Source organism: Leopardus geoffroyi, chromosome A1, assembly GCF_018350155.1.
Source record: "Leopardus geoffroyi isolate Oge1 chromosome A1, O.geoffroyi_Oge1_pat1.0, whole genome shotgun sequence".
In the NCBI taxonomy this organism is placed as follows: Eukaryota; Metazoa; Chordata; class Mammalia; order Carnivora; family Felidae; genus Leopardus; species Leopardus geoffroyi.
In genome coordinates, this window is record NC_059326.1 from 104,894,418 (window position 1) to 104,917,559 (window position 23,142).

At 39.6% G+C, this 23,142-nt stretch overlaps 1 protein-coding gene across 4 annotated transcripts in view; it reads left to right on the forward strand.

The window, feature by feature from the left end:
- The first annotated feature begins 217 nt into the window (after positions 1–217).
- PRRC1 (proline rich coiled-coil 1) overlaps positions 218–23,142 on the forward strand; it is a 36,915-nt gene continuing 13,990 nt past the window's right edge. Inside the window, exons 1-7 of one of the 4 annotated variants that reach the window (XM_045487546.1) lie at positions 218–400; positions 5,413–5,535; positions 6,180–6,563; positions 8,685–8,845; positions 11,522–11,624; positions 15,370–15,533; positions 21,606–21,709. In XM_045487546.1, the coding sequence (XP_045343502.1) occupies positions 5,433–5,535; positions 6,180–6,563; positions 8,685–8,845; positions 11,522–11,624; positions 15,370–15,533; positions 21,606–21,709 (1,019 nt within the window). In that variant the 5' untranslated portion in view covers positions 218–400; positions 5,413–5,432. Of the gene's footprint in view, positions 401–475; positions 1,041–5,409; positions 5,536–6,179; positions 6,564–8,684; positions 8,846–11,521; positions 11,625–15,369; positions 15,534–21,605; positions 21,710–23,142 lie in introns of those variants that run through there. The other 3 variants (XM_045487552.1, XM_045487537.1, XM_045487528.1) reach the window with 3 other exon arrangements.

Genomic DNA, 23,142 nt, shown 5'->3' on the forward strand with positions numbered 1-23,142 from the left:
CGGGTGCGGGGATGTGGAGTGGAAAGTATGACCGTGCTACAGAAGAACGTTTCTGGGGGGAATGCGCCGAGACCCCGCCGGCAGCAGCACCTTAGGTCGGAGGTACTCAGACGGGTTTGACTAGCGTCCTCGGGCTGGGCGGGCGGGGGACGGGGCGGGGCGAGGAGAGACCGGGCTCCCAGCGGACGGGGCGGGGCGACGCGCGGGGCGGGGCGACGCGCGGTCGACGTGGCAGCCGCAGGGGCGTGCGCCTCCGGTGGCCATCTTGGAGGCGGGGACGCGCGGCGCTGAGCTTCTGCCGGCGTTTTCGTGGTCTTCTCCGAGCTTTACTCTTAGCACCCCGAACTCCACGTCCCGCGCTTTTCAACTGCCACGCAGACGCTCTGTCGGGCCCCCCCAGGTGAGCGTCAGCCTGGCAGCGATGCGGGTGCTTGCGGGCGGCGGGATGGGATGCGGGCGCCTACGGGCGCAGTCCCTGCCGGGTGGGCGGGCCGGCCGGCGCCCGGAGATGGTTAGGGTCGCGTCGGAGCCCTGCTGTCGTGGAGTCCGGGCGTAAGCTGTGCGAGCGTGCTTCGCCAGGCCAGCAGTCCCTGCCGCGCTCAGCCCTGTGAGTGCGGGTTGTGGGTCTTGTGCCGGCCCTGCGCTCCGGGGCGCCGACCCAGACTGGCGCCCCTGGCCGTTTGGCTCCGCCTTCCAGAGCGCTGAATGTGGGAGCGGGACCGGCGGCAGGCGCCCGCTGACCTTAGGCCGGCCCAGCCCAGCCTGGAGACGTGGCAGAGCCTGCGGGGAGGCCGCTGCCTCCAGGAACAGGATTTCGGCAGCTTCGGCCTTCTCTCGGCTCTGGGGTGCACACCCCGGGCCCGCCCTTGGGAAGTAGCTTGTTTTCCCTAGGTTTCTCCAGTCGGGCCGAGCCCCTTTCCAGAGGGTGTTTGCCTTCTGCTGTCTCTTTGTTCCTCCCTGGAGCCAAGTCTTTAGGCAAGTTTGCAGGAAAGCTCCTCTTCTAGATTGGCCGAGTGATATATCCATTTCTGCATTTCAAAGTAGGTACTTTGAGAGGCACCGTGTACATTCCCGCGAAAGTCACACATTTTGGCATTCCAGCCTTTCTCCTGTACGGCCATTATTTCATTCACTTAACGTTTATGGAAGTTTCTTTTGGCCTCACAACTGAGAATGCAAAGGCAAAACTCACATCCTGCTTTGGCACTGTTTTGTCTGTTAGTGGAGATGGTCTTTTGCGCTAGTAAAACATCAATAATGGCTTTTAATGCTTTTATCATCAAAGCTGCATTATGCCATTTCTTTTATTGTATTCTAATAAGTAGGCATTCACTTTTTAACAGAAAACTCTGATGGGAAGCAAATTGGAAGAGGAGGGTCTGGCCAAAGCCTGAGGGCTCAATTTTTCTAAGCCATTTTCATCACTTTCTTTAATGTTAATACATTAATAATACTTTTTACGCTGAGACTTCTGCACTAAAACCTTTATCAACTTTGGCATTTCACTGTTGTCACGATAGCTTTTCTTTAGAAGGGTTCATGTTTATGCACACAACATTTATCCAGTATTGTCATTAAGCTGTTTCTTAAATAGGGTATCTTTTAAAGACTGAAAAAAATTGAACTTTTGTTGCAGGTTATAGATTGTTTTCATTGCATAGGTCATTTTGTCAACACATTCGTTAGTGTTATGGATCGAGATTATCTTTAAACCTGACTTCCACCAGCCAGTGTAAGGATTTGGCAGCACCTGTAGGAGGAGACTGAATGACCAACAGAAAATGAGGAGATGAAAAGAGGTAGCTTTCGCAGGGAGTGATAAAGTCCCCAGAAGGCCATTTGTGTTCGAGGTTATTGCCCTTAGGTGTATGGGTACTGAATGAAAGGATTTTGCCTCCCTGCTCCCCGTTCCTTCTTAATGACATAGATGTTTCCTGTAGGTTCACAACCATACTTTTTGAAAGTGTGTATTTCTGCCTCACCTTCTACTCATTGTGGTTGAAATTGCCTTCTAGCCCCACTCTGCATGGAAATCGCTGTCACTGTGTTCATATCTTAGTTTGGGCAAGCCATTGAATTTTTCAGACATCAGTCATCGTATTTGGCATTTCCACAGCATTTGATATTGCTGCCTGTTCCCACCCTGAAACTCTTCTTTAGCTTTTGGACACTATGGTCTCCTGGTTTTCTTCTTTTTGGTCGTCTCCCTCTTCTCAGTAAGCTCATCTTCTTTCTGCCAGACTATTTTTCAAGGACTGATGGGGTCATCTTCTCTTTTCATGGTATTCTCTTAGGTAACCTCATTCCAGAACATGACTTTAGAGGCTATCAGTAAACTGAAGACATCCCCACCCCCACTTACTTTGAAACCGCAGAGCAAGTCACATGTCTCTATTTGGGTGTTTCAAGGAGCTGAAACTCGACGTGTCCAGTATTAAACACTGCACAATGCCCCCTTCCCAAGAAAGAAGACGTCATACAAATACCTTGACCTCTTCCTGTATGCCTGTCTTCGTGAATGGTGTAGACATCTGTGCAGTTGTGCAAGTCATGCCTCTCCCTGCCACTGCCCCATATCCAGTTCTTCAGTCGACCTACTCTCCTCTCTCTCCCGTATCATCACATGTGTCTAGGCCAGAGCTTCTCATCTTTGGCACTTTTGCTATTTGGGGCTGGATAATTCTTTCTTGTGAGGGCTGTCTTGTGCTTTGTAGGATCTTTAGTGGTATCTCTAGCCTTGATCTACTAGATGATAGTAGTCCCTCTAGTTCTGACAACCACAAAGGTCTTCAGACGTTGGCAAATGACCGTGAGAGGCAGGATTATCCTCTTTTCCTCCTGCACGTGAGAGCCACTTGTCTAGAGTGTTACCAGTTTTATATGAACCACTTCTATCCTTCTTAATAGTCTCTCTGCATTTACTCTGACTGTCCCGTGTCCCTGTCTGCATACTGTGGTCAAAGGCATGTTTTCATACTTAGGACACAAATATGAATCTGCCAAAGCTGAAATTAGCTTTAAATACATCCTTCAGCAGACCAGTAGCTAAACTGTGGCACATCTATAAAATGGAATACTGTTCAGCAGTTAAAAAAACCTACCTAGTGATAGAGCCAACAACTTGGATGGATCTCCAGAGCATTATGCTGAGTAAAAGAAAAAAAAAAAAAAAAGGCTGATCTCAAAACGTATGCTGTATGATTCTATTTAGGTAACATTTCATGAAATGAGAAAATGATAGAGAACAGTCGGTTGCCACGGCTTATGGTTAGTGGGCGGGTGCGACAAAGGAACACTCTGAGGGAGTTTCTTTAGGGTAATAGAACAGTTCTGTAACCTGATTGTGGTGTTGGTTACATGAGTCTTTGCAGATGATGAAACTTCATAGAACTACACACACAAACATACACACAGGTGAAAATGCAAATAAAATCTGTAGTTACTAGTATTGAACCAATGTTAATTTTCTGGGTTTAATCACTGTACCGCAGTTAGGTAGGATGCTGTTGCTGGAGAAGCTGAGTGTAGGGTAGTCCAAGAACTCTGGTCTATTTTGCATCTTTCTTTGAATCTAATTAAAAAAAAAAAATTTAAGGCTTATTTATTTTTGAGAGAGAGAGAGGGAGACACAGAATTCAAAGCAGATCCAGGCTCTGAGCTGTGACCACAGAGCCCAGTGTGGGGCTCGAACCCACAAGCCTTGTGGTCATGACCTGAGCCGAAGTCGCCGATTAACCTCTGGAGCCACCCAGGTGCCTCTAAAACTTCTTTTAAAAAGTTAAAACAGAAGACAGAGATTTCATCTCCAGCTTGAATGCTGTACGATGATTTTCTGTTCTTAAAAACCCCAACTCCTTGACCTGGTGTATAAGGTTCACCCCAGTGTGGGCTGTTGCCTGTGTCTCCAGTCTTCATTCTTCTTTTCTGTTCGGTGCACACGGATTTTCTTGAACTTGTCTTGTCCCCCGCCCTTATAGGGCTTGTTTACCTCCTGTATTTTCACTTTGTCTGGAATCTGCTCTCCTTAGTTCTTTTCCCTTGCTTAATTCTATATATCTTTCAGATCTCTGCTTATATGTGATTGTCTTTCCTCCCTTTCAACTCAGAATCCTATTCCTCTCAAGACTGTGTTCTTACCCATGGAGCACATAATTCAGTTCATTGCACATGGGTGGTATTATTTTATTGTCTCTCCTACTGGACTGTATGTATCCTGTTTGTTTCTGCATACATTATATGTCCACAGGCACCAGTACAGTGCTTGGCAAACAGTTGACTTTCACTGAATATTTGTTAAATGAATAAAAACATCAAAAGCAAATTCTGAAGTTTTATTTGGAAGTTTTGATTGTATATTTGAGACAATCTTGGCAATTTGTCATTTTTAAGGAAGTTTTCCCATATTTTGTACTTCATTATTGTCTTAGGACCTGCTCTTTTTAAAAAAAAAATTTTTTTTTAATGTTTATTTATTTTTGAGAGACAGAGAGAGACAGAGTGTGAGCAGGGGAGGGGCAGAGAGAGAGAGAGAGAGAAAGACACAGAACCTGAAGAGGCTCCAGGCTCTGAGCTGTCAGCACAGAACCCGATGCAGGGCTCAAACTCACAAGCCGTGAGATCATGACCTGAGCCGAAGCCTGACAGCCTAACTGCCTGAGCCACTCAGGCGCCCCAGACCTGCTCTTTAGTTACTGTGTAACATTTTTGCTGAAGTTAATGTTTCCAGTATGTGAAACATATCATTTCACAGTTACTAAAGATGACTTAAGATGTGAACTAGAGATACTGGGAATGGAGCACATTTCAGTTTTATTTTCATGTTAACAGAGATAGCCCACATAATACATTATGGGGAGAGAAGTAATGTTAAGAATATTTAATAATAGGAGCACCTGGGTGGCTCAGTCGGTTAAGTGTCCAACTCTAGATTTCAGCTCAGGTCGTGATCTCCAGGTAGTGGGAATGAGCCCTGTGTCAGGCTCCAGGCTAGGTGTGAGCCTGCTTAAGATTCTGTCCCCTCCCTCTCAAAAAATACTGAGTAATACTTAATGCTTAAAAAATTCATTTTTAATTTAAATGTAACAGTGACTGGAATCTAGATATAAGACTTACATACATTCATGTGATAGAGAATTAGTAATTTACTGTTTGAAGTTTTGGGGTAATTAGTTAACATCAAATTATTTCCTAATTACAAAGTATAGTATATGAAAATGTCCCATATTATGTGCATATTAAACATAAGCACAGACTGTTTTCCTAGGAATTTTGACAGATCCTTTATGTAGAAATAAATGGCATTATAAATAGCAAAGAAAGATCTCTGTCTCTTGATGATTATTTTCTAAAATTATTCTCTAGAAGTACACTTGATGACCGTGTAATATTTATTACACTTTTATATCTTTACAGTAAACCATAACTGAAGAAAAATGATGGAAGAGAGCGGAATAGAGACCACCCCTCCCGGGACTCCCCCTCCACATCCTGCAGGACCAGCCGCGGCTGCTGTGTCTTCAACCCCCCTTCCTTCAGGTACATGAAGCTGTCGAGTGTCTAGTGTGTCTGGAGGGCGGTGAAGACACTTAACTTTTCTCAGAGTCAATTAGAAGACTACATATTTACAACTCTTGTGATCTTTGCCAGGATGAAAGGAAGGAGCCTTTCTTATTTAAGCCCGCAGGTAGAAAACGTTATGTTTTGCTTTGGGTCAAGTTTTGTTCTTTGTATTTATACTGACTATATTAAATCATCTTCTTATGATAAAAATATCCTAAGAAGCACGTATTGGTTTTGTCTCATGTTCTGTGGGTTTGATGATTAACTTTCTGGCCAAAATTTTTGAGCCAGTATATAGGTTTTTATGCTGAAGTTAGCAGTGGTGAAAAACAGCTCTATTTTATTAAAAATACATCCAAAATGAATGAAAACACAAAGATCTGCTTATGAATGGGACTGTAAATTATATACGGCTGCCTCTTTTACTTAAGGGAGCTGAAAGTCGTTTGCACTCAGTCATATTTGTTGTGTAATTCAAATTGTACATTTTAAATACTCAGTTATGGCTTGCTTGTTAATGTGTTAGATTTTGCAAGAAAAATGTGATAAGATACTTTGAAAATCAAGTGAAAGCATTTTCAGTCTTCTGTTTTTTTTCCCCTCCCCACCTGTTTTTTTAGCTGCAACCGGTTCTTTTTCTTCTCCAAATGTGTCCTCCATACAACCCTTGCCGCCGCACGTGTATGCCACCCCCCAGCCGCCCCTGCCTCCCGTGAGGCCCTCTGCGCCCTTGGTGCCGCCTTCACCCGTCCCTTCTGTCCCAGCGCTTGCTGCTTCCGTGCCACCTCCGGGTTCGCCAGCACCTGCTGCCGCCTTCACTAGCCCTCCTCTGTCCCACTTCCCTCCTCCATCTTCTGCCCCAAACACTCTCTTACCTGCACCCTCTTCTGGTCCTCCCACATCGGGGTTTTCTGTTGGGGCGGCTTATGACATTACAAGGGGACATGCGGGAAGAGCTCCCCAGACACCCCTGATGCCGTCGTTCTCTGCACCTCCCGTCACAGGTAATCCTCTCTTACTGATTATTTGAATTAAATGGCTATAGGTAATGTTTAAGTATGTGGTTGTTGTTTTTTAATAACCGTTCTATTGAGAAATAACTTACATACCATATAATTCACCCCTTTAAAATATACAATTCACTGGTTGTCAGAGTTTTTACAGAGTCCTGCAGCCATCGCCATCATCAGTTTTAGAACCTTTTAATCACACCGCCCCCCCCACCCCCCCGAAAAGAAGCCCCATTGCTCTTAGCAGTCACTCCTGACTTGCTCCCAACGTTCACAGCCCGAAGGAAGCATTCATCTGCCTTCTGTCTCTACGAATTTGCCTATTTTGGACATTTCATATAAATAGAATCATGCAGTGTGTGGCTTTTGTGACAGGATTCTTTCACTTAGCATATGTAGCATGTTTCTGTACTCTGTTGTTTGTCGTATGGATATTCCTTCCACATTTCATCAGTTGATGAACTTTGTTTTGTTTCTACTTTTTGGTGTTATGCATACTGCTTTTATGAACATTGGTGTACAAGTTTTCATGAGGACGTGTTTTCATGTCTCTTGGGTATATACCTAGGCACGGGATTGCTGGCTTTGAGAAAATGCTAGACTTTTCCAAAGCAGTTGTACCATTTCACTTTCTCCTCAGCACTGTCTGTATTACTTTTTTTTTTTTTTTTTTTTAACTTTGTTGTTTCTTGCTGCATTATTTTTAGCTCCTTTCTTTAAGCTCTGGAATGTTCTCATGTTTTGACTTTTTTTTTCTTTAAAAAAATTTTTTTAATGTTTATTTATCTTTGAGAGAGACACAGAGCATGAGCGGGGAGGGACAGAGAGAGAGGGAGACACAGAATCTGAAGGAGGCTCCAGGCTCCTAACCACCAGCACAGAGCTGGACTCGGGGCTCTAACCCATGAACCATGAGATCATGACCTGAGCTGAAGTCGGATGCCCAACTAACTGAGCCACCCAGGTGCCCCAGTGACATTTAAACTATCAAAATAAAGCTGTTGTTAACTTAGTAAATGCTAAAGTTAATATGTTGTAAAATGTACATGTTTAGTATATGAAGTGCAGTTTCTCCTACAGAGAAATACCAGGGTGAAATTCTAGAGTTTCTTAAAGGTTTACTTGAAAGGTTATATGGGCAGAATGGTTCAGGAAATAGTTTTATTTAGCCAGGTAAAGAGTTAGAACCAAATAAAAGCTCACGTCTACCTTAAGTTTGTGGTGTTGGGCCATTTTCCTTTTCTAAGTTGGTTATACCTACTTTCTTTGTCTTCCCTGAATGGTTTCTGAAAACCAGTATCCAAACTTCAGCCTTGTCATCTTCTGCCTGTTACTTCTCCTTTTACAAAAAGAAGCTACTTTTTTGTGATTTTTATTACCAAGGTTTCTGCTTATCTACCTTTAAAAACAGAATTTTTAGTACAGTATAATACTTACGTCCATGAATGTGTGAATTTTCTATTTTGAGTTCAAGTAGAGCACATTGAATGTGTACTTATTGTCATATTCTTTTATATGATAGGCTTGGGTGCTCACATCACATAATTTTATGCATTAAAGGGATTGGAATTATAGCTGCCCACATCCAAGTGCTAAATAGGGCCAATAGGAAGTACTTTTTGATATACATTTGGTCCATTTTCGGGACACTTCATAAAAATGTCTACAGAAAGGGAAAGAAATTTGTTCTTTGGAATCTTGTTTCATTTGTATTTTATAAAGATTTAGGTGATTCTTGGAGTACATAACTCAATCCTGAAATGTCTGAGTATAGGGGTGCCTTGGTGGCTCAATTCGTTAAGCGTCGGACTTCGGCTCAGGTTATGATCTTGCGGTTTGTGAGTTCAAGCCCCACCTCAGTCTCCGTGCTGACTGCAGAACCTGCTTCCCATCCTCTGTCCCCCTGCCCCCCTTCTGTCTCTGCCCCTCCCTGGCTCATTCGGTCTCTCTCAAAAATAAATAAACATTAAAAAAATTAAAAAAAAAAAAAAAGAAATGCCTGAGTATATATTCACATTATTGAAGCTGTTTTGAGCTACTCATCTCATACCTCTTTTTACAGGAAATAGTTTATGAAATAAATTACACATATTAGAAATTTTTGCCATTTACTAGGTATTTTGCCGACTCCCATTACTCAGCAAGCCAGTTTGTCATCTCTGGCACAGGGACCTGGAACCACATCAGCCATTACTTTTCCAGAGGAACAAGAAGATCCCAGAGTTGGTAGAGGTCAGGATGAAGCATCTGCTGGCGGACTCTGGGGTTTTATTAAGGTAAGGGGTATTTAGTTTAAAAACTAGGCTGAACTTTTTAATTCTAAAATTATTAGATGGCCATTAGAATAATTTTTTTTTTTTTTCAACGTTTATTTATTTTTGGGACAGAGAGAGACAGAGCATGAGCGGGGGAGGGGCAGAGAGAGAGGGAGACACAGAATCGGAAGCAGGCTCCAGGCTCTGAGCCATCAGCCCAGAGCCCGATGCGGGGCTCGAACTCACGGACCGCGAGATCGGGACCTGGCTGAAGTCGGACGCTTAACCGACTGCGCCACCCAGGCGCCCCAATTAGAATAATTTTTAAAGAACAAAATGATATAAGGAAAAGTAAAAATTCTTTTTAGTCTTATGACCAGTTTTTTATAGTTTCTCTCAATCTTTTTTATGTGCTTATCTGCGTAGATATATCTTTTCTAAAATTAAAGTCAAAATGGGGTAGTGACATGTGGACACTATTTTGTGTCTCGTTTGTCCTTATGTAGCACATATCAGGAACATCTTCCAAGCCATAAATATTCTTCAGAAATTTTCTTTATGGCTGCTTTGCCCTTCATGCCGTGGCATTTATTTCCCATATTTTGCTAATGGACTTTAGTATTCTCAATTGTAATTCTTATAATACAGCTGTGATGAGCATGCTTGTAGGCAGATCTTTGTGCTCATCTCTGTTTTGTTGAGGTTAATTTCTGATGAATGTCAGAGTGAATGACTGTCCCAGCATTTTTCATTTGTCAGCACTGATTATGAATTTGAAATACAACTTTTTCTGATTTGATAAACAAAAAACATACCTTGTTTTAATTTGTATTTCTTCGTTACCAGATTTGAACATTTTTTTCATGTGATTTTTTTTGCCATCGTATTTTTTTTTCTTAAATCTCTAGTCCTTTTCTTTGCCCATTTTTGAATTGGGATGATTTTTCGTCTCTGAACAAAAATTCATAAGAGCTCCTAATGTAGTAAGAATGTTTTATTATATGCCATCATATGTTGCAGTTTTCTCTATTTTTATCATACATTTAAATTATATTATCCTTTTTTGACACAAAATCTAGATTTGCAGAAGTTCTTCATATCATTGTTATGGTTTTTTTCTTGTTTTTTTTTTTTTTTAATGTTAAAAATGACCTTTTACCACCACAATATATCATGAATGTTTTTCTGTGATTTCTTCTAATTCTTTTATGGTTTCATTTTTTTTATACCCACCAGTTTATTGTTGCTGATACTTTATTACATGAAGTAGAAGTCACACTTAATTTTTTTCTGACCACTTACTCGACTCTGGCAACATCGTATCCCAGTGTTTTGATATGTCATCTTTATTTTAATTACGAAACTGTGTGTTAATGTCATTTTCTGGACTTGTTTCTCTTCCATTGTTTGGCCTGCCCCTGCAATAGTACCTCACTATTTCGATTATTATTAACTCTGTTTATTATTATACTGTTATTTATTGAAAGTTGACTGTGTGCTCAGGGAGATTAGGAATATTCATTGATGAGTAAGATATAAAGGTCATTTCCAAGTGCCTGCTTTTGCAGTGATTTATCAGTATTTAATTTTATAAGTTTGCAGGTTTCTCTTAAGAATTTTTTTTTACTAGTCTTCTGCATTTATTTCTCTTAATGAATTTTGGAATCACTCTGACAGAGTTTCTCCCAGTATTCTGCGGAGAGTTTGGCTACAATTTAATTATATATTAAACATATTTTTAAATTGCTAAGTAGCTAACTTATTTACTACATTTGAGCTTTATGTTACACAGGGATGGTATTTTTCTAAGCTTCCTTTTTTTTTTTTTTAAATCCTTCTGTACTTTTTAAAGGTTTTTCCTTGTATAGGGATTACTACTAGTTTCCTTTGTTAATAGCATGTGTTACGAACTCAACTTTTTTCTGATTCCAGTTAGTTCAGTGGTAGATTGGAAAAGCCTGCGAGTCAGATGCCATCTCAGGAGGCACTTCTCCCTAGAAGTCTCTTACCACGGGAGAAGTATAGCATAAGAAGGGAATACTCAGACCTAGTTCCTTCTGCTTAATAGTGTGGTTGTAAGAATTCAGAGGAATGGGCCTGGGTTAAAAGAGAGAATTTGGGGATGAACGCAACAAACAAGAAGCAGGAAAAAAGAAACGTTAGTAGAACATAGCAGAGTAATACATATTAATAGGTAACTTGTGGGGAATAAGGGTGAGAAACATTACTATTTTTATTTTTTGGTTAGGGAATCAAATATGAGTTTATGGAGACATCTCATTACAGTTTTTATTTGGGACCCTAATGGATAAGTTTTGCATAGTCTTTCATATAAATAAGTGGAAATGAAATGCAATAAGAATATGTACATACAGAGAAATGATCGTGTGTGTGTGTGTGTGTGTGTGTGTGTCTAAAATGAATACGTATGAATATATACATCCACAAAATGAATACATACACATGTGGATATACAGGCCAGTGTGGTCTGTAGACTGCTGTGGGTCTGCGATAAGAGAAATTGAGGGTAAGCATTTTGAAATCTTAACAGCAATTTGACATTGCTATAACCATGTTTTTCTTACATTTTACAAAATCACAGGTCTACCATGCATCAGAAACTTCAAAAAAGTTTTCTTCCACCGTCAGTGTTCTGTAGTTAGAATGGGCATTTATATATTAATTTGTCTTGTGCAGGGTGTGGCCGGAAATCCCATGGTGAAATCTGTGCTTGATAAAACAAAACATTCGGTGGAAAGTATGATTACAACGTTGGACCCTGGCATGGCTCCATATATCAGTATGTACTTAAGACAGAGCTGCGTCTGCCGTATGGTTTTAAAGTATATGCCTTTGTCAGCCACTCACTGTGACCCATAGTCTTGTAATCATTGGAGATCTTATGTTCTTGATTATAAGTCTTAGCGTTGGCAATCTTAACTTTTTCTTAGTCACAGATACATTTTGAAAACTCCACAGAATCAACTTTGGGAGGAGTAAAACCCATATGAATTGGTATAGTATAGTTTAATTGCAGTTAGTGTATTTTAATTGTAAATGTGGTTGGTATTGTTTTGTGTGAATTGTATTTTATTCACTGTTGACGTTTGATGCTTTGTTTATATTTGGTTTTGATAATTCTCCACTTCATCTATTTTAATTAAGTGATTGTGCTTACCCTGGGAATATTTTTAGAGGGAGTTGATCTATTTACTAATAATGTCTGATTACCAGGTCTGTTGGGGAAGTTATTTTAACCACCTTTGAATCCCCATTACCAAGAATTCTCCAGACAGATGACATAGACATACATGTTCCATGCTGTTTAATTTTGAAGGTACATGTTCTAATATGTGAACAAGCATAATCGTTAGCAGGATCAGTGACCAATTATTAGTAATTCTATTAAAGATAACAACTTAAAAGCCAGAGCCATGCACCAGGTACTTGAACAGAGATTTTGAGTAGCAAGGGAAAAGTTAGTAGCTTTCAGGAGTCTTGATATTTGGTGGTTGGCTAGTAAATGTCAAAGGACAGGACCTAATTGTAATGAGTATCCTTTATTAAGTGGTTGCTCTGCCAGGCACTACTTGTCATAAGACCTCTGCAGGGTAAGTATTTTCTTCAAGTTGGAGATGAAGAACGTCGGTTAGGAGAGATTATTATCGTAGGTCGTATACAATTTGGTGGAGCTAGATTGAACCCATGTTCAATTTGTTTTTACACTTAGCCACTTGCTTCTCTGGAAATAGAAAATTGAATCAAGTATTAAATCAGCTGAATTGTTCTTTGTGTTTGTAACTGCCAGAGGATTTAGAAATTGGACCCTGTCATAGATACTGATTTCACATATTCATAATAATCAAGTTTGACATAATTAATGCATCATATATATTCTAACCAAGCTCATGTTTTCAATGAGGGAAGGAAAGCAAGTAGTATCTTTGAAGCTCTTGCTATTTTAACAGGTACTGTGTTAGACTGTGAAAGCAGTTATTTTACCATAACAACAAGCCCCCTGAGGTTTTTCCGTGAAAAAACAAGCTCATTGACTGCCCCGAGGTGACAAAGCTAATCAAGTCTGGACTCACATCCTGGGCTTTTTTTCAGGCCAGTGGTCTGCGTGGCATCATGAAAAAGGCAGAAAACGAAAGGGGTCGGGTTGCAGGGGAAAATACCAAATAAATTGTTTCCCAGCAAATATCGTAACGTAATATATAGTCTTAATCAGTTAACTATAAAAAGCAGTAAAACTGATGTGAAAAAGCCAACTCTTTAGTGACGGTGAAAGCAAGACCATTCTAACAAAATTCAAAAAAAAATTTTTACGGAAATATTCTAGAAATCATTACAGTTTCATTTGTATCAAGAAGGCACAAGAATATTAGAAATGGATTTTAACACAATTTAGCTTCCTGAATTCTTAAAATTACTTTCCTCGTCGCCATTAAAGGTGGCACTGCTCATCAAAAAAAGGCTGAGAAGCCTTTTGAGCTGAAGTTTAATCGAATGGTACTCAGCTAGAGTCAAGAGATAGGTGCCACATGGAGAAAAAGTTAGAAAAAAAAGTGTATTTGTTCTCTCCTATGAGACTCAATGCTTTTAGGTTTTAGTAACTTAAGAAACTCTAGTACAGATGGGATCTGTGGATCATCCTATTAAATAGGAAGAAAGATTCATGATAAAAAGCCCAGATGTTTTGAAAATATTTTCAGCTGTTCCACAAGATGTTTATTAGGGCACACCATAACATTGTCTCTGGGGCAAAATATTTTACAATACAAACCGCTTTCTTGATCTTTGTATTTGATTTGTGACAGCCATTAATGCCAGGTGGCAAAGTATGCAGTGCTTAGAAATAGGTCTTTGAACTCAGTATGTCACAAAATGTTAGATTAAGGTTTTTAAAAAATAATTAGGTGTATTTATCAAATTACCCTGTGTAAATGGTACCCCGTTTTTAGAAGTGACATATTAAAAATGTTTCAGAATTTTTATTTCATATTGCTCTTTGCCTTTTTAGATTTCAAGTTTTATATGTGTTGGTACTTACATTTCCTTATATGCTTGCATATTAGGACAATAATAGATGTACAATTTATAGCTAGATAACCCATTTATTTATGGCATATGCTGTTTTTTTCTTCTAATGATGGAGACGTAGGATAAAAAGGTTGACTCACCATGTAAACTATTTTCTAGATAAAAAGTACGTTTCATGGCAGCCCTTGTTGAGTGCAGAACTTTTTTACAACTCTGACACATTCCTTATTGTCAATAACAGCCTTCATTTTCATTTTCTGTAACATACCCTAAATGTGTAACTTGGGTTCCACAAGCCACGTATTTAATTTCTGTGATCGCTCAGTTAGTTGAAGGACTTGGAACTCCAGCATCCTCATGGTATCAGAAGTTTACGCATAACAGGTGTGTGTCTTTGTTAACTTAAAGCGGGAAAACCATTGTGATTTGCAGCCTTAAAAATGGCAATGTGTTTTATACAAAGTGTAAACTTACCAGAAAATGAAATCTTGTGAAATTAATAGAGCAACATAATAGAAAATTAAACTTTTTTCATAGCCGTTAAAACATTATTTCCCAAATTGACATCTGTGGAAGACTTTGTAGGAGCTGTCATTAGATGCTAAATAAATAGTCCATGAACAGATGGAAAGTATGGAAAGTACTGGGTTAAAGCCATGAATTTTAACTGTTGGTTTTCTGAGGCTCTTAATGTTCCCTGTGGATTTCTTTTAAAAAAAAAAATTTTTTTTTAATGTTTGTTTATTTCTGAGGCAGAGAGAGACAGAGCATGAGTGGGGGAGGGTCAAAGAGAGAGGGAGACACAGCATCAGAAGCAGGCTCCAGGCACTGAGCTGGCAGCACAGAGCCCGACGCGGGGCTTGAACTCACAAACCGTGAGATCATGACCTGAGCCGAAGTCGTTCGCTCAACCGACTGAGCCACCCAGGCGCCCCTCCCTGTGGATTTCTAAGAGAGAAATGTGTAGAGCATCTCTCAAGCTTGTTTGATCACAAAATGGCTGTTTTAAGGGGATCTACTAATATACCCTGGAACAGCATTTCCTAGGAAAACAACTGTTGTGCTCTATTTGTGGCAGATGAGGTGTTCAGAACATTGAGAAGGTATGCAGTATCTCCCGCCTGCAGATTAGACTGTCTCAGGTAATGCATTAAATGCTCATTTTTAAAAGTCAGGAGAAGTTGGTAGTTTGCGTCCAAGCACTTGGAATAAGATGCTGTTAGATTAGAGGGTGAAAGTGTGTCTGATAGAGCAGATGGTGTAGTGAAAGAGGATTTCGGAGTGTGAGAGACCTAGGTGTGCATCCTGACATCATCGCAAAATTGTTACGTTACTGTTGGCAAGGTCTTATCAGTCTTAGCTTCCTCAGCCTATAAAGAAGTTGATAATCTGTGTCTTGCATTATTTTGTGAGCTTAGTAATAATTATGTAATGTTGCCATATGACAGTGATGAGGACAATTCCATTAATCTGGAGTTGAAATTTTTTTCTTGTCTTGGTAGAATCTGGAGGTGAACTGGATATCGTAGTGACCTCGAATAAAGAAGTGAAAGTTGCCGCCGTCCGAGATGCCTTCCAGGAGGTCTTTGGCTTAGCTGTGGTGATAGGGGAAGCTGGACAGTCCAATATTGCCCCACAGCCGGTCGGGTATGCAGCTGGGTTAAAAGTGAGTAATAGAACACTTTTTCAGTATATAGAAACTGGAAGCTAATTTTTTCAGAATTCTGATAGTAATCCTTTGGTCTTTATGGAGCTAATGGCTTTTTACATTCTGAAATATTGATCGTCTTGGTTTTTAATTAGACAACCGTTGTGTAGTTTTACTTTAAAGAAAGGGTAGGTTTCGATGATGGGACGGGAGGAAACACGTGGAGAACACAAAGAATAGTTAGTGCTAAGAGAGATCTTAACCCAGTGTTAGCATGTAATTTATCATTTTATACTGAAATTATAGTATCTCTTGAATTCTTTAAGCTTTTTATTACTTCACTGTAAATAATACTTTATACTTATGTATTTCTTCATGGTTTGGGGAAGTCTAATATATTTGAAAGTTTCCCGACTATTAATGGGGTGCCAGTAGGCAGGTGCTATCTCGATTGACCCTACAAATGTCCCTTTTGCCTTGTACTTGGTGAAGGGACTTAGCAGTCATCTGGAAAGCTTTTCTTAGCTTCCTTGCCTTGATTCTTCCTCTTCTCCATCCTTTTAATTCCTTTGTCTTAAAGACCTGACTGCCTGGCACCTACCTTATAGGTACAATACCTGTGTATAACCAGAGTTTTTCAGGGTCTCCTCAGTGTATAGAAACTTTTAAAATCTCATTAGCACTAATATCAAAAGGAAGACGCGGTCTTATTTTTTCCATAATGAAGGAAGAGGATCTTGTGATCAAGTTTGTAGCAGGGGCAGATGATAGAATGACTTGTTTTAAAGAGAAATTTCACACCACTGCATACTCACACCACCATTTAAATTTTATAGTTTGTCTTCTGGCCTGTTACAGTTCAAAACCTTGTCCTATATCTGTGTAAAACCTGTCCACTTCCCAGTGAACTAGAGCTGGTTTTCTTAAGGTAGCGAGGATTCAAGTTCCAAGAATCCGGGGGTGCCTGGGTGGCTCAGCCGGTTGAGTGTCCGACTTCGGCTCAGGTCATGATCTCATGATTTGTGGGTTCGAGCTCCACGTCGGGCTCTGTGCTGACAGCTCGGAGCCTGGAACCTGCTTCGGAATCTGTCTCCCTCTCTCTCTCTGCCCCTCCCCTACTCATGCTCTGTCTGTGTCTCGCTCAAACATTAAAATTCCAAGAATCCTATCCTTTCTCTCATACATTTTTTACCACCAGCATATAGACGTGCAAGAGCAAATGAATACTGAACAGGTCATCAGCATGCAAATATTTTTCTCACCTTAAATAAACCAAAGAAATTTTAACAAAATTTTTTATCTCATTTAACTCATCATCTGTCACCTTAATTTTTTATTATTTTGTGCTTCTTTTTGCAGCAAAACTTCTCCAAAGAGTTGCTAATCCTGTATGTCTAATTCTTGCCTTCATAGTCTCTGAAACTCAGCCCAGCCAGGCTATCAGCCTGACCCCACAGAGAATGCTGTCCAGGTCACCAGTGGTCTCCATCTGGTTTTACCTGTCTGTAGCTTTTGAGACACTTAGGCTTCTTTAATGTTTTTTTCACTTCTGGGGTTCCCCGTGTCCCCCCCCCCCCCACTATTTGTTCATTCCCCTGTGCTTCCTTTGTTGGTTCCCTCTGATGATTTTGTCTTTATCTACATTCCCTCCCTTGGTGAGCTCATGGTGTCCTATGGCTTTAAATGCCATCTGTGTGCTGACAGTTTCAGATTTCTGTCTCTAGCACAGACCTCTCATGTAAACTAGATTTATGTAAAAGTTGCCTTCTCAACATCTTAACTTGAGTGCCTCAAACATCCACCTGCTTTTCTTTCCTCCCAGTCTGCCCCTAGCCTTCTCCATCTCTGTTGATTGATGGCAGCACTATCTTTCCATCTTCCCCAGTGAGAAATGTTGGAGTCACCCTTCTCTCTTTCCCCATGTTCAGTTTATGAAGAAATGTTGTTCGTCCTGCCTTCATGGTGTGTCCAGCCCGCATTTGACTTCTCGCGTCTCTACCGCCACTGCAGTGCCTTGCTGGAATCTTGCCATCCTCTCTGACTAGGCCATCCAGCTGTTATGGTTACCCTGACAGGGTAATGACCTTGTAGCCCTCTAGGTCATTCTTAGCAGAGTGGCCAGATAATCCTTTCATATCATACATCAGAGCACATCACTCTCTTTTTCAACACTTTATATTTCACTCATCGTAAGCCCACGTTCCTTAAGTGGCTTCCACGGCCCCTCACAGTTTGGCTGACGTGGCCTTTTGTTTCTTCTCTCGGTGCTACAACTCCTGGTCGTCCCCTCACTCACTCATGCCAGTCACAGTGGCTTCCTTGCTGCTCTTCATACTTGCCTGGTCTGCTTGTCTTTGTAGGGCCTTTTCACTAGGTCTTTCCTCTGTCTGGGACCTTCTTCCCTCCAATATGTGCTTGGCAGGCTCTTTAAACCTTTAAGTCTTCACGCACATCTTGCCTGCACGGCAAGGCTTGTCCTGACTGCCTTGTTTTGTCCTGCATTTTGCATTTTATTTCTGTGGTTCTCAGCACCTTCTGATACACTGTGTCATTTTGTTTTGTATTCGTGTTTCGGAATGTGTCCCCACAAGAATGAAGTTCCTCAGGAGTAGGAATTTTGGTTTGGTTCAGAGATGTGAACTCTTAAAGTGCTTGGTGCTTTTCAAAGTGAGTATCTAACAGTTTTATCAAGATGTCTGAACTGCAAACATCAGAACTAAAAATTCTAGGGTATGTTTTTTAAAATTATTAATTTTCTCAAGTCAGCAGTCTGATACACAAGACATTTTCATCGTGGGATCTGCTTTCAGTTTTGGTTTAACGTCCTATCGGTTTCATGAGAAGAGTAGAGATTTTTTAAGCTCACTTAAGAGCACTCTAGCTGCCCCCCACCCATCACTATCCCTTGATTGTACCTCCACAGTCACACAGTGGTCTTAAGACTGGTCTAGAAGTACCTCTGTGGAGACATGAACATTTTGCAGGGTCTCAGGAGAGCCCAAGAGCTTTAAGGAATTCAGCTTCAGCCTTTGAGAGGCTCTGTTCTTTCCCTTTGGGAAATGAGACCTACCTCTTCCCCACTAAATGTTCATATGGTACATTGCCCCAGAACATAAAATGCTCTGGAGTGTCATTTGAAGGGACGGTTCAAATTACTGTGTTCAGTGTTGGGAATACAAATGACATAATGATGAAGTAAAATCGCGTTTGTTCTCATCAATACTGAAAAAGGACCGACACAGTTGTTAGCTCGATAGGTCATTAATAATTTTTGAAGATAAATCACCATGTGATATTTGGACTGTAACTCAAAATTTGATGGTTTTTAAAACCTGGGTCTGAAATATTTTGTTATGTCAAATATTATTACACAGAAGAGATTTAAAATTGGGGTGCCTGGGTGGTTTCATCAGTTAAGCAGCCAGCTTTTGTTTTCGGCTCAGGTCATGATTTCATGGTTCTCTCACGTGAGTTCAAGCCCTGCATCGGGCTCTGTGCTAACAGTGCAGAGCTGCGTGGGATTCTCTCTCTGCCCCTCCCCTGTTCGTGCTCGCTCTGTCTCAAAAGAAGATACTTAAAATCATTAGGTGCTGTTTTTGAAAGGCTTATGGAAATTTTTTTCTGCAAGAAAAGCTTCATCTTTTAGATAATATTAATAGATAATAGCTCAGTATTTTGTGATTTTTCTAGTGTTTGACAGATTCATTTTTTTTTTTATTTTATTTTTTTAACGTTTATTTATTTTTGAGACAGAGAGAGGCAGAGCATGAATGGGGGAGGGTCAGAGAGAGAGGGAGACACAGAATCGGAAGCAGGCTCCAGGCTCTGGGCCATCATCAGCCCAGAGCCCGACGCGGGGCTCGAAAACACGGACCGTGAGATCGTGACCTGAGCTGAAGTCGGACGCTTAACTGACTGAGCCACCCAGGCGCCCCGACAGATTCATTTTTATTATTGGTTTTTTCCCTTCAGACATACAAATTTCTTTTCCATAATATTTAATAAGCTTAAAATCAAAATTCACAGAAACTGATACAAAGGAAAATCCTTCATAAATTTATCAACTATTTTTTCCCCACAAACAGCAGAGGGAGCTAATGAGAAAAAAAGTAATGTAGAATCCTAGAATTTAAAATTTCAACACAGATTTTTTACTCTCCATCAGATTTTAATTAAATGACTTTTCTCAACTAAACCCAAGTTTTCCTTTAAGCACACGAGAGTGTTTCAGGAAATAAACCTGCCGTAATTAAAATTAGGAAGCTTCTGAAGCATGTATGCCAACCATTAATTGTATGGAAAAAGCCAATGATAGTTTTGACCACTGTTTTATAACTTCTATTCAACAGATACAGATAAAAATCCACATGCATTTTAGAAGTATGGAATTTTGATTAAACCAAATTGCTTGGTATAAGCTCTTAAGAGTACACAGCAAGCTCTGGTGGCCTTTTGTGGATTGCTTCCATTTGAGATCATTACTTCATTGTGGCCTCAAAAGTACCTAATTCTTGATTCCTTACACTTCTGAAAATGAAGTTAAAATGTGTTCTCAAAACATGGCTGGGGGCTCTGCTTCAAGTGTCTTTATTTGTGACTCCAGAAGATGCCATACTTAACGTCAGGGGAGAAGAGAGGCACATATAACCCTCTCTTTGTGTTCCTTGTGAAATACAAACCCCTGTGTGGTAGGATAGTAAAAAATGAACCAGTTTATTTTCCTGAAAGCATTCAATCTAGGAATATTTTGTTGTGCATAGCTGAGATACCTTCTTCAAAGAGGGCTGAATCTCCTAATAGTTTTTACTGAGTTAACAGTAAAATAACATTTATTTAAACTTATTCATAATCAGAATTTAACCATAACTAACTTCCTCTTGGGAGGAATAACTGGGGCAAATTTACATTTTCCAGTATAACATCTCTTAGATTTTCTTTCAAATCCAATAGGTGCCTCCTCATTCACTGTTACTAGAAAATTCACACTATTAAGATTAACATGAGTGATAAAATTTTTTAAGAAATCCTTTATTTCTTCCTTTATTTTTTCATGTAGTTTGACACTATGTGAGGTACTGGAGAGATAAGAGTAAGCGAAAATACAGTCTTGATACTATTACAGTTTCATTCATTCTTTCATCCATCTTTATAAGCTAATGTCTTAAATTGATTTACCCATTTTCTTGCAGTTACCACTTTCTTTATTTCTGTTGTCTCTAAAATCAGTTCAGTTGTCTCTAGAAGTGCTCTTGCTTTTAAATTTTCATTTGATAAGCATTGACCACTTTTTCTTAATCACTACTTAGCTCTGTTACCCGTAGTAAAAATAGGTTAATGTATTCTCCATGGCAAGTTTTATTAAAAATTAGAACACATTTGTCTAACTTTTTAGACATTTCCTGTCACTTCCCTTATCACTGTTTATGAAGTAATTCAGATGAAAGTAGGTAAACAGCAACCTTATCGTAAACTTGTAGTTTTGTATCGTAAGATATGTATTGATGATAATGAGTTATGTAGCATTGTCAGCCCCTCAGTTTTATTGCATAAATGGTATTTTCCTGAATAAATCTTGGTGCAGTATATCCATTTGCAGTTAAAAATACATCAACCGTCATTTTGGTGCTTATTTTAAGGCTATATTTAAAGGAAATAAGAAGAAAGAGGGAAAAACATTTACTGTTGATACGATTGCCTACCTAGGTAACTCAAGAGCAAATTGAATAAAAACTACTAGGACTAAAAAAAGATTTATCAGTAAGATATCCTCTTGACAGATCAACATTAAGAAGTAGCACACAGTTTCACATTAGTACAATTAGTACCAATTAGAACATTAATGTAAAAATAATCCATTTTATAGTAACAACCAAAGTAATAGTGTATATGGAAAGTGCTCTGTAAACGTTAATATGGAGGAGAACATGACTGGACTCTTGTACTGTTTATACTTCTGTATTCTTTGGATATATGCAGTGGGTATATAGGTGTGTTTGGTGTAGATGTATATATTACTTATGTAACCATGAATTAGTATATAGAATACTGAGTAACTTGAAATGGCTTCTAACCTGTGCCGTTGTCATTCAGGGCGCCCAGGAACGGATAGATAGTTTGCGTCGAACTGGAGTGATCCATGAAAAACAGATTGCTGTGTCAGTAGAAAACTTCATCGCAGAATTGCTACCTGACAAGTAAGAGGCTTCTTTTCTTTTAACATAATTAAAAATTTGTTTTTCTTGTAATGAGAACTTTCACAATCTACTTTCTTAGCATTTTTCAGATACACAGTACAGTATTAACTATAGTCACCATGCTATATATTTTATCCCGACTTACTTCATGACTGAAAGTTGATACCTGTTAACCTCCTTCACCCATTTTAACCACCCCCCCACTGCTAACCGTCAGTCTATTCTTTGTATCTGTGAGTTTTTTTGTTTTTTTTTATTCCATATATAAGTGAGATCATGCAATATTTGTTTTCTCTGACTTATTTCCTTTAGACTCTCCTTCTTTGTTCATGGCTGAATAGTGTGTGTTTGTGTGTGTGTATATATCACAATTTCTTCATTCTTCCACTGACTTGCTTAGGTTGCTTCCATGTTTTGGTAATTGTAAATGCTGTTGCAGTGAACATTGGTGAGGGGTGCATCTATCTCTTCAAGTTAGTTTTCATTTCCGTCAGATAAATACTCAGAAGGGGAATTGATAGATCATATGCTTGAATTTTTTGAGGAACCTCCATATTGTTTTCATACTGCTGTACCAGTTTACATTCTCATCAAGGGATTTTTCTCCACATCTCTGCCAACACTTGTTATTTTTTTGACTTGTGGTAATAGCCATACCGATGGATGTAAGGTGAGATCTCATTGTGGTTTTGAGCACCTTTTCATGTACATGTTGGCCATCTGTATGTCTTTGGAAAACTATTTAGAGCCTCTGCCCATTTTTTAATCATTTGGTTTTTGTGCTCTTGAAGTTTTTAATATCTTTGTATGTTAATACCTTCCGAGATAAAGGATTTGTAAATGATTTTTCCCATTCAGTAGGTTGCCTTTTCATTTCGTTGATGGTTTCCTTTGCTCTGTAGAACCTTTTTAGTTTGATATAGTCCCACTGAATCATTTTTGGTTTTGTTGCCATTGCTTTTGGTGTCCAATCTAAAAAATCACCACCAAAACTGATAGCAAGCACTTTACTCCCTCTTGTTTTCTAGGAGTTTCATGGCTTTAGGTCTTAAGTTCGAGTCTTAAATCCATTTGAGTTTTTCTGTATGGTGTCAGTAGTCTAGTTTCCCCAGCGCCATTTATCCTATAGACTCTCCTTTCCCCATTGTATATTCTTGGATCTTTTGTCGTAAATTAATTTTAATTGACCATGTGTGTAGGTTTATTTGTCAGCTATTTTGTTGCATTGATGTGTGTCTGTTTTTATGCCAATACCATACTGTTTTGATGAGTATAGCTTGGTAATATATATTGTTTGAAATACAGTTTGAAATCCGGGAGTGTGATGCTGCTTCTTTCTCAGAATTGCTTTGTCTATTCAGGGTCTTGTTCTCTTTCTGTGAAAAATGCCATGGGAATTTTGATAGAGATTGCATTGAATCTTAGATCGCTTT